Genomic DNA, 12,882 nt, shown 5'->3' on the forward strand with positions numbered 1-12,882 from the left:
TATTAGCAGGAAATACTATCTTTGACCACATACTTTCCAGGGCCTAGCTCAAAGCCTGCTTTATAGTAGGCACTTAATGAAGATTAGCACCTTCATAGTAACAAACAACTCTCAAATCTCAGTGGCTTAAGACAGTCTTGGATTGGCAAAGGCCCTCTTCCCCATTATCCTCACTGAGGGAGGTAGGCTAAGGAAGCCTTTACAGACTTGGACACAAGAGGGGTATGGAAATGGTGAATCACGCCAGCTCTTGGTATTGTAGCTTGGAACTGACACATCACTTTCTCTCATATTTCATTGATCAAAGCAAGGGACATAGCCACACCTAATGTCATAAGGATGAGGAATAACAACACTGCAGTGTTTCTGAAAGGAAAGAACAGGAAAAATAGTGAGCAACACCAATGCCTGTTAAGCCAGTGTCTGAGATGTGGTAGGTACTTAATACATAATTAATGAATGAAGTACCTAAAACTACCTGTTAGGATTTTAATTTTTTCTATACCATAGGCAGAATCACCTCAAGTAATGAAATAATCTAATAACTACATTTAAAAAATGAGCATACTAATATTATCTAACCTATATTCAACAAACATCTGGAGACCTTTTGGGCAACACTTTGTTCATTTATTCATATTAGGGAAGTGATTAATATTAGTTATGTTTGATTTTACATTTTCAGATGTATAAAGTATGAAATGGTCACAGTAAAGTGAAAGTATTGGTTGCTCAGTTGTGTCTGACTCTTTGTGGCCCCGTAGACTACAGCCTGCCAGGCTCCTCCATCCATGGAATTCTCCAGGCAGGAATAGTGGAATGGGTAGCCAATCCCTTCTACAGGGGATCTTCCTGACCTGGGAAGCAAACCTGGGTCTCCTGCATTGCAGATAGATTCTTTACTGTCTGAGCTATCAGATTTGTATAATTATGATTTTCTCCTGAATCTTTTAGAAGATTTGGAAGAAAACATCAAAGGCTTCAACTGACATATTAAGTTAGTCTGATCAAGAAGTTCTTTAACCTTTTTTTTTTTGGAAGAATTAGTGTCTGGCTGAAAAATTGGACAAGAGCTTAGGAAAAATGAACATCTACTCAACTTAAAAGTGAAGGACTGCTTCAGATTGCATGTTAGTATTTTACACTAATTTTTTCATTCATTGTTAAGGCAACCCAAACACATGGTATAAAATGTGGAAAATACAAACTAGTTTGAGAAAGACGAATTAAAAATCACTGCTGCTGCTGCTGCTAAGTCACTTCAGTCATGTCCAACTTTGTGCGACCCCAGAGACGGCAGCCCAGCAGGCTCCGCCGTCCCTGGGATTCTCCAGGCAAGAACACTGGAGTGGGTTGCCATTTCCTTCTCCAGTGCGTGAAAGCTAGTGTGATTTATTTCATTCCATTGTTATTGTTGTAAAATGAGCATATAGCATATGGAAGAGGAAAGAGAAGATACTGGCCTGTAATAAGGGGGTAGCAATGGAAATAGCAAGAAATGATCAGATTCAGACAATGTTTTAAGGACAGTGTTGATAAGATTTGTTGATGGATAAAATGAGGAGGGAATGAAGAAGTGACAGATGGTAGAGGATAGAGAATATAATGATAGAGGAGACCAAAGATGACTCCTTAGATTCTGGCTTAAACATTTGTGTGTAATTCATGTGTATGCTGCTGCTGCTGCTAAGTCGCTTCAGTCGTGTCTGACTCTGTGAGACCCCAGAGACGGCAGCCCACCAGGCTCCCGCGTCCCTAGGATTCTCCAGGCAAGAACACTGGAGTGGGTTGCCATTTCCTTCTCCAATGCATGAAAGTGAAGAGTGAAAGTGAAGTTGCTCAGTCGTATCCGACTGTCAGCGACCCCATGGACTGTAGCCTACCAGGCTCCTCCGTCCATGGGATTTTCCAGGCAAGAGTACTGGAGTGGGTTGCCATTGCCTTCTCCAAATTCATGTGTATAGGTGGGTGTGTATATAAGGCTGCACCCATTGTATGTTTTTTAAAATTTATGTATGGTTTTTAAACATCTACTGAACATTATATTACTGTACTTTTTATGTTATAAACATACCTCAAAATAAGATTTTAAGTGGTTTAATATACATTCATGACATACTATGGCTTTTAATTTTCTCCCTATTGTTGGGAAATTAGAGTATTTTTTCCCTTTTAATAAATAGCATGGTAATGTTCTCAGGTTCCACCTACTTCCTTGTTTCCTCAATTCAAAAGAATTTGACATGAGGGAATTGGCCATGGTTTGCTGGAATTTCAACATGGCAAACCAACATGTGATGCAGTTAGTTGGAAATAGAAGGAACCAAGACTGGATAGAGGTCATCTTGATTTCAGTCCTCCAAGGGGGACATGGTGAGATAGCCATAGCTTGAGCCAGACTGGTGTTGCTTTCAAGGTCAGAATTGGTGGTGGTAGACAATTGTTGAGAGGGACATTTGTGACCTGTTAAGACCCAGAGGGCAGGGCCAGACCCCAGCTGGGAAGCAATTCTAAAGGAGAATCTTTAAAAAAAATTTTTGAGGTCCAGTTCAAAAGATAATCATGTTTTTTTTCATAAGGGCAGGGCTTTGGGTTGGAGGATAAGGACCCCAAGGCAGAGCTTGTCGGGGGGAAGCTGCAGCTTTGAGAGTGTAAGGACTCAGCCCATCACTAGGATTTAAGCAGCCAGACTATTTCTTGGCCTGACTCTATGGGTGAAAGGCAGTTCCTTATTAGGCTGCCTGCATTTGCCCAGGAAATCTGTGAAGCTGAGCAAGCAAGATGAAGATCCTCCATCTGAGGCTGGGAGGGAGTGGGGAAGGCTGTGATGGATAATTGAAAACTTGTGTTCATTGAGTGTCTCTCCTGTGGGACAGTGGGAGTCAGAAAGGACTGGAGATATGATAGAAATACTGTATATAACCCTCTTCCTTAAACTTGTATGTCGGTCACAGAAACAAGCACATTATGATATTTATTACTAACCAAATGTGATTCTGTTTACATATTACATATTACAGAGATGTAGTAACTGGTGTCTAAGAAGTTGGAGGACAGTCTTAGCAGTGCCTGAGTTCAATGGGAATGTTTAAACTGCATTTTAACTTTGATGATAACTTAAAGAAAGTATTTTGATCAGTTTAAAATATAACCTTTCACACTGGCAGGGTTAGTTTATAATGAAAAGACATTTTTATAGACTATAACTTTAGTTTCTTAAGTTAATATTGTTCAAACTTAGGGTCCAAAACATATTCTTACAGGTGTATCCATTTAAAAATTCTTTTATTCACTGTGGAAACTAGAATATTAATCAGAACCTCAAAGGATGTGTGGGTTCATATGGGTGTAAAAGAAGGAGAAAGGTGTTTCCATGAGAGGAGAGAGTTAGATCAAGGATGATCGTGCTGCCTCTGGGATGCCTGGGAACTTGAAGGATAAATCAGTTTCAGGGTTCTAGATATTCTACCTGACACTGATATGTCAGACATGTGGGGACCACTCTTCCCTCTACTGTTGTAAATACCTACCTTCTTCTGATGGATGCAGGAAGTTTTTTAAGTCTTTTTGTTGAGAAGGTAACCCTCATAGTCCTCTTTTAAAGAATCATCTTCTAACCCTCATGTTATTTATTGATCATAAAATTTTCTTTCTCTGCTAGAACGTGAATTTAGTTTCCTTAGAATTTCTGAGTGGTTAATGTTTCTTACAGAGACATCTAAAGGAAAGCCCATTGCCTCATCCCTTCAGGTGTTCGCTAGGTACTCAGGAAGCAGGTGGTCCTCCAGGGAGTAGAACACTGAAGGGTCATTGTCTATTTTAGGTACCACCCCCTCGTCTTGCACCTGTACTTGCTGTTAGGGATTTGTTCCTCTCAAATATCACTGATGTTCTCTTGAATTATTTTTCTTTTGCTCAGAAAACATCCCAGATCAGTGGTCTTTAGTCACCTTCATTTTGCAGGACAGCTTTACTAGGTTTATTACTAAAACAGCAACGTATCGGATTGCCAGCCTATTTGTGTACCCATGTAGGCTAACGAGTGATTGGTCTTTTTAAATATTTGTTAAGTAAAGCTGTGTCTCTCTCTCTTGTTTTTTCTTTGCAGATTCCAACAAGGATATGGCAGAGCAGAGCCACATGCAAAAGCAGCTGGATTTACAGAATGGTAGCTTAGAGGCAGGCTTTGCGGAGAACTCCCTCGAAAACGATTCCCAAAACATGATGGAGAGCCTGAGCCCAAAGAAATATTCTTCCAGTCTGAGATTTAAAGCCAATGGAGACTGTTCTGGCTCCTATTTAACCCTCTCACAACCTGTGCCTGCTAAAAGAAGCCCTTCTCCTTTGGGAACCAGTGTCAGAAGTAGCCCTTCTTTGGCCAAAATTCAGGGAACGAAGCAGTTCTCTTGTGATGGAAGTGAGAAAAGTATTTCCATGAAACCGCCCACCCCTTTACGCAGCACCTCACCCTCCCTTAGTGGATATGCACTTGGGAGAGCAGACTTTGATCATTTTCTTGGCCGGGACGCCGAAAGGTCCTTGAGGCTTTCAGAGAAGCCTCCCTATTCCAAATATAGCTCAAGGAATAAATCCCATGACAATGTCTACTTTCTCGGAGGGCTGGAAGGCCGAAAAGCATCTGGCTCGCTCCTGACCATGTGGAATGGAAGTTCCCTGAGTGACACTGGCTCCTCACCCATCAACAGGTCAGGGGCGGCCAGCATGCCTTCAAGCCCAAAGCAAGCCAGGAAAATAAGCATCCAGGACAACCTGACACTTCAGCCCAAGTTGAGCAGACACCGGGACCCGGCATCGGAAAACATCAGTTTAAGAACCAGGAAGTACTCTAGCGGCAGCCTGAGTCACATGGGCGCCTACAGCCGCTCTCTCCCCAGGTTGCATAGAGCCACCGAGAACCAGTTGGCACCCCTCAGTCTGCCTCCAAGAAGCTCTCTGGGCAATTCCAAACGAACGAAACTGGGGGAAAAGGATCTACCTCATTGCATTATAGACAATGACAATTACCTGAATTTTTCTTCTTTGAGCTCAGGAGCTTTGCCCTATAAAGCCTCTGCCTCCGAGGGCAGTGCGTACGTGAGTTCCACCCTCAGCGTGCCTGCCAGTCCTCGAGTGGCTCGCAAGATGCTTCTGGCCTCCACCTCCTCCTGCACCTCTGACGACCTTGACAGGGCTTCCTACTCGGGTACCAGCCCTGGTCATTCGTTTCCTCCTGGGGAGCTGGACCGAGCATTTGCAGCCAGAAGGAACTTCTCGTGTGGATCTGTCGAGTTTGATGATGCAGACTTGGACAGCCTCAGACAGGCCTCAGGAACCCCCCAGCCTGTCCTGCGGGAACGGAAAAGCAGCATTAGCTCCATTTCCGGACGAGACGACCTGATGGATTATCATCGGCGGCAGAGGGAGGAGAGACTCAGGGAGCAGGAGATGGAGCGATTGGTAATCTCTTTCTTCATCTGACTTGACCTCACTGTTTCATTGAGCAGCTTCTTGGAGACAAGCTCCAAGGATACATGTGGGCGTGTGGAATTTCCCTGTGTGCCAGCTCCTGGTGCCCCTTCCAAGCTTTCCTCCTGCTAACCTTCCTCTTCCCAAATCACTGTTATTAGTCACATAGGGCTGTTTTAAAGGCCTACACGTGCCTAATGCTATATTAAATTGCTCTGCAGAGGCCTCACAAGTCTAAACTCTTGATAAATCTAACAAAAGTAGTTGTGAATTTTACTGAGTTTCTTTAAAAGTCTTACGGACTTTTAAGACTATGAGGAAAAACTGATATGTTATAATTTACGTCATGAAATTTGAATGTATATGCTATGATGGTAATAGTCAGTGAAATGACAACTCACTGGGAATTAGGCAGTAAGTTTTTCTGTATAGCAAGTTGTCTGAGAAGTTGAAAGGTTGCCCCAGTGGTGCTCAACCTTTTTTCTGCACTGTATACACACACATACACACACACACCACACATCATACTTCAGCCATATCTTAATACATATAATGACTTCAAACTTCGCGTGTCCCCCAAAGTTACTAAGTTGTCTTTTTCTATGGATTTATGATTACTATCGGAGAAGGCAATGGCACCCTACTCCAGCACTCTTGCCTGGAAAATCCCATGGACGGAGGAGCCTGGTGGGCTGCAGTCCATGGGGTCGCAAAGAGTCGGACACGACTGAGCGACTTCCCTTTCACTTTTCACTTTCCTGAATTGGAGAAGGAAATGGCAACCCACTCCAGTGTTCTTGCCTGGAGAATCCCAGGGACGGTGGAGCCTGGTGGGCTGCCGTCTGTGGGGTCGCATGGAGTCAGACACGACTGAAGCGACTTAGCAGCAGCATGATTACTATAAAAATATTGAAAATAGTAAGAGGAAACAGGAGAGTCCCACTAATGAATGAGAACAAGCTGGCACATTTTTGTATTCTCTTTTCTTTTAAGCATAAGTTTTTTAGGGTGAATTCCTGTCAGATTATTTTGATTCATTAATGATTTCCTTAATGTGGGAAGCAGTAGGATGGTAGAGCTGATATTCTGAAGTATAGGAGTATCAAAGTATTTTAGTTACTAAAAAAAGTATGCTGGAATAAGGTTTCTGAATCCCATACAAAGCTAGTTAATGCCCGACTGGACAGTAAAATTTTAACTTTTGGATTATAATGAACTGAAACTATTTACATCTATACAGGACAGAATTTTCTTGAAATTTTAGAAAAGTAATTATCTGCATTATTTGCAGCTCTTGGAAAGTTAATGTCTATCCTTACAGAGTTTCCAAATGTCCTGATCCATATGCTAGTGAATGAAGACAAGTGTGTATGCCCCAGAGAACTTGGTGTCCTGTGGGTGGGAATAGCAGTTTCTTTGTTACCATACATAATCTCCAAATATTTTTCATGATTACAAAAAGGCATTATATTTGGGCTTGATTCATTGACATAAATTAGAAAAGGTTGTAATTAGCATATAAAGGCCTTCTTGTATGTGAATAGCAAACCTAGCACTATACTGTACTGAACAACTCTCATTGATAGAACCAGAGAATCTATCTGATAATTTATTAAGGTATCTAAGCGAACATTTCAGTGGCTTCATCTCTCCAGAGGTCTTCCTTAAATGCTTTTATTTACTCTTCTGTTCTAAGGAAAAGAAACCAAACTTGAAGTTCATTGACAGCAGGTTTCATCTTTAGCATGTGTAAGTGTTGGTAAAGTTCTCTTTCCTCTAGTTTTCCCAAATCTGCTAAGGTTCCTGGTAATCCAGTGACCTTTCTTACTGCCTGTAAGGTTGGTGTCCTGTAAGCCCCAAACAGGTCCTAGATCAACTTCTTAGGAGAGGTTTTGGGTATTAACTTCATATATGAGGTTATAACCCTTTTTCATTTATAAAGAGCTTGTAATAAGAAATGAGGCGTATTTTTAAGTAAGACACTCTACATTTGGCTGCTATTGCATTGTCTATTTGTCTGATTACATCCCAGTGAAATGGAAAACAGATTCTTATTGAGTGTATGCAAATAATGTTATTGCCATTAAAAAGTAAAGTGACTCAAAAAAATATCACTTCCTGAATTCTGAGAGGCCAAGGAGAACAAACTGCCATTAAAAGAATGTTTCATTTAGTTTGCAGAATCAGAGTCAACTGAATTGAGGGTTAGAGATAGATGAGGATGAATGGTAAAAAGGTTTTCCCCATCAGAAAATAGAACATTAAGATTAATGCCAATAATTTTCCAAAACACATATCTGCATTTGGAAATCAGATTTCCAGTTTCAGGTTCATGAGTTCTATATAATTAATTCTATTTCTCTAGTCTTGAGTCATTAATTTGATTTCATATAGTCATTTATTTCTGGACTAAATGAAGTCCTGAAAGTCTGATTTAGTTGCTAGTACTAAATGATCCTTGCCTATATAATGCCAGCTCTTCTGTCAGCCTCTGCCCATAAGTCCATTCTTTGAAATATTAAGAGTAAAGAGTATCTGGTAAAGTGCTGTCTGTGAGGCTCTGAGACTGTCTTTCTTTGTTAAAGGCATATCCTCATCTATAATTTAAGCGGTCTTTTGGTAAGCATGAGAGGAAACCACAGACTATTGGGTGAGGGAAAGGGTAAGTGGCTGTGGTTAATCTATAGTTAATTTAACAAACCTGATCAACAAGAAGGAACGTTTGAATCTTCTATTACGCAATAGGATATTGATCTCATTTAATTAGTGTTTCATGCAAGGATAAGAATATACTACAGAGGGTGAGGATATTGATGTATATCCAGGGCCTTTCCATAGGTATGCAATCACCGAGCTTTATAAAATGTTACCTATAAAAAATTAGATGAGGGAAAGCTGAGCTTCTCATTTGATCTGACAAATCTTCCAATGCATTTTTTGATAGTGTTGAGCTATTTATACAAGGGGTGTAGTGAATAAACCTAAATATTTCTAGCATTCTTTTTGTAAGGTTAAGAAAAAAAAATCTTTGTCATTGCCCCCCTCTGGGAAAACTTAGAGATAGTTCGACTGTGAAAGGTATCTTTGAAAAATTTGTTTTCCTGAATTTAGGGTCTGATCTAGGGAAGGCAAAATCAAATATTAATTAGAGATTAATAATAGGATTATGGATGCCTGAGAAAATGAATGTTGCAGTTTGATTACCTAATAAAATGAGGATAAGTTATTTATTATAAATAATAAATCTTAAAGTAATCAGAAATGACCTATTTTGATCATTTTAAATATGCAAGTATATATCCCAGTTAGGACAAAACACAACAGATTATTCTTTTCAGATGCTGAAACTCTTCTCTCTGGACAGTTTACAAAAATAAACTTTTACTACCTTTTGTAAGCATAGGCTGATTTCTCCAAGATTAGTAAGTAGGTCCTTTCATTAGGAGATAACTCTATTTTAGCTTTACATTAATAGGATGCTTCTCATAAAAAAGTTACTTCATAAATAAACTCATCAGTACTACTCAAATTTTGTCAAAATTTTAACATTTTATTACATCTTTACAGAACTAACTTTGTAAATGATGTAAACCAAGTCAAATATGCTCCTTTTCTGCAAATCTCAAATTTTCATGTAAGTTTATTCAAAGTACTGTTGATTTACAATATTGTATTACTTTCCGATGTACAACATGGTGATTCCATATTTTTATAGATTATATTCCACTTAAAGTTATTATAAGATATTGACTATATATATTCACATATATATATGTGCTATACCATATATCATTGTAGTTTCTTATTTTATACATAGTAATTTGTGCTCTTAATTCCCAACTCCTATAAGTCCCTCCCCCCTACCCTCTCCCCACAGTAACTACTAGTTTGTTCTCTGTGTCTGTGAGTCTGTTTCTGTTAGGTTTATTCATTTGTTTTATTTTTTAGATTCTACATATAAGTGCTAACGTACAATATTTGTCTTTCTCTAGCTGACTTATTCATTAAGCATAGTATCCTACAGGTCCATCTGTGTTGCTGCAGATGGGAAAATGTCACTCTTTCTGTAGCTGAGTAATATTCCATTGTCTCTGTATACCACATCGTATTTTTTCATTGTCTGCCAATATATCTACTTGCTCGAAAGTGATAGTCATTTAAATTCTAAAAGATCTACATTTTGTACTCCCTCCCCCACATTTTGAGCTTTGGATGTCATGTTTTACACCTTCATGTCTATCCCTTAGTTGTTTATTGTAGTTATAATTGATTTTACAGTTTTTGTCTTTTAGTCTTCCTGCTCTATTCTTATAGTTGATCCACAGCCTTTACTATAAATTTGCCCCACCTGCGGGATTTTCCCTTTCCTATAAATTCTCACTTCTTATTGTAGCCTTTCATTTTCCTCTTAGAGAAGACCGTTTAACACTTCTTTTAGCATCACTTTAGAACTGATGAACTCAGTATTTTCTTGTCTGAGAAGTACTTCATCTCTTCTTCACTTCTGAAGGGTAACCTTGTTGGGTAGAGTATCCTAGGTTGCAGGTTTTTCCCTTTCAGCATTTTAAATATATCGTGCTACTCCCTTCTGGCCTGCAAAGTTTCTGAAGAAAAAAGAACTGATAACTTTGTGGGGATTCCCTTGTATATGGCTCTGTTTTTTCTCTTGCTGCCTTTAAAATTCTCTCTTTATAAATAACATTTGCCATTTTAATTATGATATGTCTTGATGTGGGTCTTTTCCAGTTCATCTTGTTTGGGACTACCTATGCTTCCTGTACCTGGATATCTGTTTCCTTCTTCAGATACATTTTTCACCCCATCCCTCTCTCTCTTCTTCTTGAGGGAACCCTATAATGTGAATATTATAATGCTTGATACTGTTTCAGAGGTTCCTTAAACCATCCTCATTTTTAAAAATTTGTTTTCTTTTTGTTATTATGATCAGGTGATTTCCTTTTTTTCTGTCTTTTAGATCACTTATCACTAGGTGTATCACCTCATCTTCTTTTAATTCCTTCTAGTGTATTTTCATTTCTGTTATTGTATTCTTCAGCTCTGACTGGTTCTTTTTTTTTTTTCCTAATTCCTTGTTGAAATTCTCACTGTGTCCATCTTTCTTTTCTCAAATACAGTTATAAGTGCTTTTATAATTAATGCTTTTAATTTTTTACCTAATTATTTAATCTTTAGGGGTGTTCTCAGCACTGTTTTTTGTTCTGCTATTTGAAACAAATTCCTATGTCTTCTCATTTTGTTTAAATTTCTCTGTTACTATGGAATTAGGTGAATAGTGACCTGTTGCAGTTGTGAAGGTGTGTCCTTGTGTGGGAGTGTCCCTGTGCAGTCTGTGTGAACTCAGTGGCTTTAGTGGGAGAGTTGGATCTGAAGTGAGCATGGATGGCGCTTTCCCCTGGTGTGTGTTGTCAGCTGTCACCTTTGTAGGAGGTAACAATGGAGATGGAGAGGTGGAGCCAGGGCCTCTTGTAAACCTGGGCTTCTCTGATGCTTAATGACTGACATCCCTCTATTGGAGGCAGGCCCAGCTCTCAGGGTGCTGGAGCAAAAGCTCTTTGGGTTGGATTCAGCCTGGTTCCATTCCCTCTAATTGTGTGCTTTCTCTTCACAGTGGCACTTCCATCCTAGAGAAGAGCAAGCCAGAGCTAGAAGGCCTGGTCTCGGCACTGGGTTCAGACTGTGTTTAATGCTGAGACAGTCCCAGCAAGCGAGTCAGAGCCCCAGGCAGTTTCCAGTTTGTTGCCTTCAGGACGCCTTGCAGCCAAATCTGCCTTTACCCTTTTCAGAGACCAAACATGGTTGAGCTGGCTCTACTTCCTCTGTATGCACATCCCTCTGTCTTCCAAAAACAGCAGCGTTGCCCTGGTATGGTGCAGCAATAAGGCAAGAGGGACTGCAGTAGGCACCCTGTGCAGGCAGGGCTGCAGGGTAGGATGGTTGTGAGAAACCATCTAGAGCCCTGGGCAGTTTCAATCTGCTTTCTGCCCCTAGCTCTGGGAGTGAGGAAATGTGTGTGCTCTTCACAAGTGGAGTCTCAGTTTCTTACAGCCCTCCAGTAAGTCCCACTGGTTTTCAAAGCCGCTGAAGGGTCACATTTTCTGGTGTTTTACCTAGGACTGGGGTGCCCAGTATTTGGCTTGAACCCATAACTCTCCAGGGAGGATCCCTGAGCCGGTGATAACCCCTTCATCTTCTGCATCCCCTCATGGAGATGCGAGTACCAGCATCACAGTTTTCTCTCCCTTCCTACTTGACTGTGTGTGGGCCCTTCTTTGCAGCCTTGGTTGTAGAAGAGCCTCCGATCTGTGCTCGTTGGAAGCTGCTCCACACATGGTTGTATTTTTAATGTGTTTGTGTTGGGGGCAGTTGAGCTCAGCACCCTCTTTCCACTATCTTGAACTCCCTAACATCCCCATCTACAATTTTTTAATTTCTGTCAACTTTTGTTCTTCACAGTCTTCTTTCACTTTCTGGAACAACCAGACACTAAGGCAAATGACTTAAGATATTGTAAATTATGTTTAAGGTGACACATCACAGAATGTAATTACTATTGATATAAAAATACTTGTCACAATTATAATTCAGTGTAGTTGAACATGAATTTTGTATTTTTTTAATCTTATACTATATATAGAAATAATCTTAATATCTTTTCAGTAAACTAGTACACGACATTAAAGAAGTTCAGATCAACTAATCTATGATAAAACTAAACTTATCTGAAAGATGAAATTATACTTGTATCATACTATGCATTGATAAGATAATGCAAAGACATATAGCTGTTTTTTAAACTAAATTATCAAATTAGTGTTTGATAATTTGTATAAAGCTTTACTTTAGTCATATAAACTTGTTTTCCACGGAAAAGAAAACTGTTTCTGAAGTCAAGACTTTTGATGAAGAAGGTCTTTTTCTTAAAAAGAATACATTTAAAATTTTAGAATATCATTTGGGGGGAAATCTTGGGAATATTAGGTTTATTTAAATGCTTATTAGTCTCTATAAACCAATCATAGTAGAGGTCCTTTATTTTAATTTATTATTATCTTCAGGAAGTAGGAAAATATTTCACTCTCACAGGGTGATATTTTTTCTCAGTTACAGAGACTGGGCAAAAAATACTGTCCTGATTTGAGTTCATAGATAGAAAAATAACAGATGAGAAAGAACGGCAAACAAATGCTGAACCATGCTCACTGGGGAAAGGCTGGCTTCCAGTTCTACCTCACAGATCACCAAGTGGTCAAATCATAAAACCGGATTCCCAGTTATTGCACCATTAATGCAGAAAATTATCAGTTATTTGCAAACCAAAACCCCGGTCAGACGTAGACAAGAATCAGAAACACAGAGTAGGTAAACACAAACGTTAGAGGACAGTGAGTCAGTGGG

At 39.6% G+C, this 12,882-nt stretch overlaps 1 protein-coding gene across 14 annotated transcripts in view; it reads left to right on the forward strand.

The window, feature by feature from the left end:
- PHLDB2 (pleckstrin homology like domain family B member 2) overlaps positions 1-12,882 on the forward strand; it is a 241,811-nt gene that overhangs the window by 145,329 nt on the left and 83,600 nt on the right. For 13 of the 14 annotated variants that reach the window (XM_015471035.3, XM_005201281.5, XM_015471043.3 and 10 more), the window contains one exon: positions 4,109-5,457. In XM_015471035.3, coding sequence (XP_015326521.1) covers positions 4,109-5,457 — 1,349 coding nt within the window. Of the gene's footprint in view, positions 1-4,108; positions 5,458-12,882 lie in introns of those variants that run through there. The other variant, NM_001206308.1, reaches the window with a different exon arrangement.

The sequence above is a fragment of the Bos taurus genome, chromosome 1, assembly GCF_002263795.3.
Source record: "Bos taurus isolate L1 Dominette 01449 registration number 42190680 breed Hereford chromosome 1, ARS-UCD2.0, whole genome shotgun sequence".
Classification (NCBI taxonomy): Eukaryota; Metazoa; Chordata; class Mammalia; order Artiodactyla; family Bovidae; genus Bos; species Bos taurus.